Genomic DNA, 6197 nt, shown 5'->3' with positions numbered 1-6197 from the left:
TATCCTCTAAATTGCAGGTCACCACACGGTGCTGGGAGTGGGGCTGTGAACCACTCCCGCAGTTGGTCAGTGCAGAAGACGAGTGTGTTTCTGCGCCGCCCCCCGCCCCTGGCTCTGGGCTGTTTGAGCTCAGCTCCTATTCCCCTGTGCAGCCTCAACATCCTGCCAGGGCCCTCATGTGCTGAAAATGCTCAGGGAAAGTGGAAGGAGCTGACTAATGTTCAAGTGACGCTGAGACTCACGTCTTTAGAGGAGACAACCGGGCTGTTGTGAGCATATATAAGGAGTGAGAGTGTGAATAACCGGGATTTTGTGTACACAGGGTGGGGATGTGGGTTGTTGATGGCAGTGATTGGGTTATAAAGGTGGAGGGGGTGTGACTTGTCCACAGAGAGGACAGTTGACCCTGTGCGTGCTCAGGTCAGGGTCTCACTATAAATGCTAGAAGCTCAGTTGCAGAAGGAGCACAGCGCCCTCTTGTGACCATACCTATAATCACAACATATATATTGGGAGGTTCCACCCCACATCCCCATGTGGATCAACCCCCGCCCCAGCCCAGCTTCTGCTCCAGCCTTGGCCACAGCCCCATCCTAGCCTCACCCACAGACATATAGCTCTCTCCCCTCCTGAGGGCTACCTTCCCTGCCCTCAGGGTCTCGTGGGTGGGAGTGGAAAACAGAGGACGGAGCCAACCTGTATAAAACACAGCCTTTATTGATTTCAAGAAATATCTACCTCTAGTCTCTGGGAGCATGGTCTGGGAGGCTGGCACCAGGTTGAGCACATTTGTGGGGAGAAGATGGGAGCAAAGCTGTCTGAACCCGCGGGGAGGAGGATTGGGCAGAGGGGGGCTTCCCCTGAAGGCAGTGGGGACCGGGAGGATCCCTGCATATCTCAGGCAGGGGCTGGTGTCACCTCCCCCTGCTCCTCGTCACAAGCTCACTCTCAGGCCTCAGACCTCCCACTGCTTAGAGACTACTTCCTTCCCTCCCCAGAAGTCTCCAAGGAAATGGAGATTCCCTTTGATCTGGGGCCTCCAACCAGGGCAAGCGTCTCCCTCTTTGTGGCCTCCAGGCCTCTGCACCTGCTGTTGTCTCTGCTGGGAAGTGCTTCCCACGTCTCTCAAACATTACTTCCTCAGCAAAGCCTTGCCTGAGCACCCCCTCTTGGGTTAGGTAGAAGCCCCCTCAGTGTCCCCTTGCATGCAGTAGCTAATTTGCTTGTTTCAATGTCTGTCCCCCCCAGGGCTGGCCGGCTCTGGGGTAGGAGACTTACACCCAGGCAGACAGCACAGTGCCCAGTGCTCAGGAAGCCTGCCAGAAATGCAATTGGATAGATTAGGGAATTCAAAGGGGGAGGCACCCAGCACCTGTCGGACCCCTCCACCAGTGCAGTCCTGCCCCACCTGTCCCCAGTGGGAGCCCCAGGGCCGCTCCCCAGCCTGTGGTCAGATGGGGGTCATGGTGGGCGCTGACGCGTGCCTCTTGTCGTCACCAGAGTCGGAGCCCAGCTCCCCGGCCTCCACCAGCTTGTGGTGGCAGCGGCAGGTGGAGGCCCGGCTGGTGGAGGATGGGAGGCTGCGGCTTTTGGGGGACTTGTTCTTGTTCATGTCCCGCAGGACCCTGTGGAAGATAAGGTAGCAGATCTCGCAGATGGTGAGCACGATGCAGACCGCAGAGGCCCCCACCATGAAGTAGGTGAAGATCTTCTTCTCGGTGGGCCGGGCGATGTAGCAGTCCACGACATTGGGGCAGGGCGCCACGTGAGCACACTGCACCAGGCGCGGCATGCCAAAGCCGTGCCAGAGAGTGTGCAGCACGTACAGGAAGAGGAACTCGATGACGAGCTTGAAGATGAGGCTGAACAAGTAGGTCCACCACAGGCCGCCATGCTTCTTGCCCGCGTTGGCGTACAGCTTGGCGCACTGGTCCCCGTGCTTCTGGCGGTGGCGGCGCTCGCGCTCCTCGCGGTAGGCCACGTGCAGGATGACCAGCAGCGAGGGGCACGTGACGAAGATGAGCTGCAGGGCCCAGAGGCGGATGTTGGAAATGGGGAAGAAGTTGTCGTAGCAGACATTGGTGCAGCCCGGCTGCTTGGTGTTGCAGTCAAAGTCCTTCTGCTCGTCCCCCCACACGCGCTCTGCGGCCACCACGTACACCAGCACGCGGAAGACAAACACCACCGACAGCCAGATGCGCCCGAACGCCGTGGAGTACTTGTTCACGCCGCTCAGGAGGGCCTGGAGCGTCTTCCAGTCCATGGTGCCCGGCGGGGGTGCCGGGGGCGTGCCCGCCTGACAGAATAAAAGGAAAAGCTGTATGTTCATGACCAGGTGACATTTGTTGAGCATTGCCTATGTGCCAAGTGCTGTTCTGAGTTCTTTACGCGGATGGATTCATGTGATCATCCAATGACCCTTCGAGATCAGGACTGTTACTCTGCTCGAGCGCGGCATAGAGAGGTTAAGTAACCACAGAGCTTGTATGCGGGAAGGAAGGGTTGCTGATAAACAATGGCCATTTATGCAGCATTTACTGGGAGCCAGCCACCAAGCTAAACGTTTGGTGCAACATTGTCCCCTTTAGTCCTTATAATGACCCCACGAGGTAGATACTATTATGCTCCTCATTCATAGATGAAGAGAACAGTTGTAAAGCACTTAGCACAGAGTAAGTGCTCAATAAATGCTGGCCACTCATTGTGAAATCTCGAGAGGGCAAGTCACTCATTTAAAACTACAGTTGGATTCTAGGTCGGGCTGTTGGCGCCAGGGCCGTGCTCTCCACCACCTCCTCTCCCCTTCTCTGCTGGATGCCTGTCCCAGGCCAGAGTCTTGCAACTTACTTCATCCATGCCTTGCTACTGTCTTGTGAGGGTGGGGTTATGGGCCTGTAGGGGCCAAGGGCAGGCCACCCCAAAATAGGCCACTTTGGCATGAAGATTGCTTTGACTTAAAAGCAATCAAAACCCAGCAGATTCAGGAAAAGCTCTTTACCTCTCTTTCAACTGCCTAAAAGAATTCATATAGAGGACCGGCTCCAGGAAGAGAGCTATCACCACAGATAACTACATTTTTATATGAACTAGGTATGGTAGACAGGGGGGAACCTAGCAAGGCTTGTTTGATCAAAGTCCTCTACATCCCATGGTTTCTGAGTGGCCTGGCAAACATTTGTTTCCCAAATATTTATTCGTTTTCATCTTCTGTGAATTGTATTCCTTCCCTTTGAAGTCCCTGACCCCTATTCCCTTCTCTTTAGTTCAGGATGACATATATACCTCATTTTGCCTGTCTTTGGAATTTCCTATCTGTGTGGATTCCCCGTACATATGAAATTAAACTCCTGTTAATTTGTCTCATGTCAATTTCATTCTTAGTCCAGCTAGAAGGAGTTTGGAGGGCGAAGGAAATTCTTCCTCCCCGATAAGCCCCATTCTACGGAGAGGAAACAGGCTTGGAGAGAAGAAATAACCTCCCCAAGGTCTCACAGTGAGTAGGTGGTGGAGTTGGGAGACCAGCTCAGGTTGGGGGTGAATGGGGGCTGTAATAATGGTCTGGCTCCTGGCACACCAGATCCAGGGAAACTCTAGAGACAACCTTCCCTCCCTGTGCCAGAGCTGGGGGGAGCCCCAGCTCCCCCAGGCATGCCGGATGCCAGTGCTTTGTGGTAGAGAGACATACTGTATTCAGGCCCCCGAATCACACATTTTTCTCCCAGTGCTGGAATGACTCAGAGGGTGTGGACGGGTGGGTCTGCATGAGTATATCTAGTGTCTGGGTGCTGCCATGGGTGTGGGAACACGAGTCTCCCCACGTGCATGTGTGGGCCTGTGTGCACATGTGGGCGCTCTTGGAGCTGGGTTTGTGACTCTGAGCAAGCATAATGCCTGTGGGTCCAAACCCTGCATGACTGCTTCTCACCCCTCCACTGCTACCACCCTCCTTCAAGCCCCCATCACTCTTGCTGGTATTATTACCACAGCCTCCTCACTGGCCTTTCATCATCCGGTCCTGGGCCCTTAGAGTCCATGAAATTGGATCATGTCACTCATTTGTTTAAAACTTTCTACTAGCTTCACGTTACACTTAGAATTAAACCCCAGATTCTACATCCTTGCCCTCCTCTCTTATTTTCTCACCCCGATTCTCTCTGCTCTGGCCACACTGGGAGATTTGGGGGTCCTGCAATTATTCCTGCTGCCTGGAATGCTCTTTCTCCAGAACCCTGTATGGCTGGGTCTTTCTCATCACTGAGGTCTCTGCTCAAACATCATCTTAGTGGCCTCCACAGATTACTCCAGATCTAGGAGCCCCTGCCCTCCAGGTCACTCCACTCCTGTCCCCTTTATTTTCTTCCTTGAATTTAATCACCATTTGAAAGTAAAATACTTGTTATTTTTTTGTTGTTGTTCTTATTTATCATCTGTCTCCCTTACTAGAATGTCAGCACTGTCTTGCTTATTGCTTTATATTTAATGCCTAGTGCTTGGCACATTGGAGATACTCAATAAAGGCTGGGTGAATAAACAAATGCATGCTGACTTCTCAGAGAGGCAGCTTGGAGGGAAGGGCTGTGAGGTGTAGACAGGAACGATGTGGACAAGATAGCTTGCCGGAAGGAATCCCCCCCCCCCCCCCGAAGGAGAAGGCATAGTTGCTCCTCAACACCTCAGCTCTCCTGATGCCTCTTCTCTGGGAATCTCCAACAGGACGGTGTGACTGAAGAAGACCTCATCCCAGGAGACCCTCCTCTTCTCCCCCACTTGCCCCTCTGAGACCTGGCCTTTGGGGAGGGGCAGTGGAATGTGCATTGAGCTCGGAGGCATGGCAGGATTCTAGCCTCAGCTCTGCCACTTACTAGCCTGGTGACTTCCAAGAATCCCTTGATAGTTTTAACCTCCATTCCTTATCTCTGAAAGGAAGGAATTCCTACTCTCTTGAGCTGTTTTAAGAATCATAAGACCGGGTGCCTGGGTGGCTCAGTCGGTTAGGCGACTGCCTTCGGCTCAGGTCACGATCCCAGGGTCCTGGGATCGAATCCCACATAGGGCTCCCCACTCTGCGGGGAGCCTGCTTCTCCCTCTCCCACTCCCCCTGCTTGTGTTCCCTCTCTCGCTGTCTCTCTCTCTGTCAAATAAATAAATAAAATCTTAAAAAAAAAAAAAAAGAAAGAAAATAATTAAAAAAAAAAAAATCGTAAGACCATTTCCTCCCCAGCCACCGCTCACCTGGTGGGAGTTCAAAAAAACTGAAGTGGTGGTTGGAGCCCTGTCTGCCAGCCCTCAGAGAAGAGGGGCCCTGTCATCGGACACCCATCGGGGCACAGCCCCCTTCTGGGTCCTCACTTTCCACCTTCCGGTCCTGTCTGTCCAGTCCCGCCTGACACACCCCAGGGACTCGACTCACCTGCAATGAATTTCCCTCCAAGCCCAGAACCAGTCTGATCACCCCCAGCGGGCCCCCAACACCACCACCCAGCCATCCGCTTTTTCCTAGCCCCGGGACCAATTCTCGCCGAGCTGCCGCCACACTCCAGAATGACCCCGCCGCGACCACCCCCCTCAACTTACCTTCCTCCTCCACCCGCCGCACCCCTTCCCCAGTTTCCCCTCCATCCCCGGCAGCTTGCGAGCTTGCGGACGTGGGAGGGGAGGGTGTCCCGGAGCCTTCCAGCCCCTGGAGCCCCCACCCCGCCCAGAATCGAGCGGCGAGAAGGCAGTGGGGGTGCTGGGGGAGACCCCTGCACCCCCCCCAACCCCGCCCGGGGTCGCCCGGGAGCGCTCGGGTCCCGAGGCCCCCGCCCAGCACTCACCCCGAGCCTGCGTCCGGGAGCCCCGCGCGGCGGCGGCGGCGGGGAGGCGGGCGCAGCCCGGGGAGGCGCGGAGAGGGGAAGGTCGGGGAGGAACCTGGGAGCCCACCGGGCCGCTGGGGGGTCCGCGTCTAGTGTCGCCGCCACCCGCTGCCGGGGCGGCCTTCCGAGGGCCCCGTCGCTGCTCCGAGCCTCGGTTTCTTCATGTGGGAAATGGGGGCATCGGTGGCCATGGGCAGGGCTGTGGCCACTGCTCCAATGAGATCAGGGGCGGGAGGCACTCTAAACTGTGAAGTGCCGTGGCGCGGGACGGCCTGCAATCCTGACTCGCCCACACGCGTTCCCACTGCTACCGAGCCCGCGCCCTGCCCGTCACTGTCCCCG

At 55.9% G+C, this 6197-nt stretch overlaps 1 protein-coding gene across 3 annotated transcripts in view; it reads right to left on the bottom strand.

Moving 5' to 3' along the window:
- Nucleotides 1-699: 699 nt before the first annotated feature.
- GJB3 (gap junction protein beta 3) overlaps nucleotides 700-6197 on the bottom strand; it is a 24367-nt gene continuing 18869 nt past the window's right edge. Inside the window, exons 1-2 of one of the 3 annotated variants that reach the window (XM_021684199.1) lie at nucleotides 5817-6152; nucleotides 700-2317 (exon numbers count right to left, since the gene is read on the bottom strand). In XM_021684199.1, coding sequence (XP_021539874.1) covers nucleotides 1451-2263 — 813 coding nt within the window. In that variant the 5' untranslated portion in view covers nucleotides 2264-2317; nucleotides 5817-6152 and the 3' untranslated portion in view covers nucleotides 700-1450. Of the gene's footprint in view, nucleotides 2318-5816; nucleotides 6153-6197 lie in introns of those variants that run through there. The other 2 variants (XM_021684198.1, XM_021684197.1) reach the window with 2 other exon arrangements.

The sequence above is a fragment of the Neomonachus schauinslandi genome, chromosome 4 (assembly GCF_002201575.2).
Source record: "Neomonachus schauinslandi chromosome 4, ASM220157v2, whole genome shotgun sequence".
In the NCBI taxonomy this organism is placed as follows: Eukaryota; Metazoa; Chordata; class Mammalia; order Carnivora; family Phocidae; genus Neomonachus; species Neomonachus schauinslandi.
The sequence above is the reverse complement of the archived record's forward strand: the minus strand, read 5'-3'. Positions and strand labels throughout refer to the sequence as shown.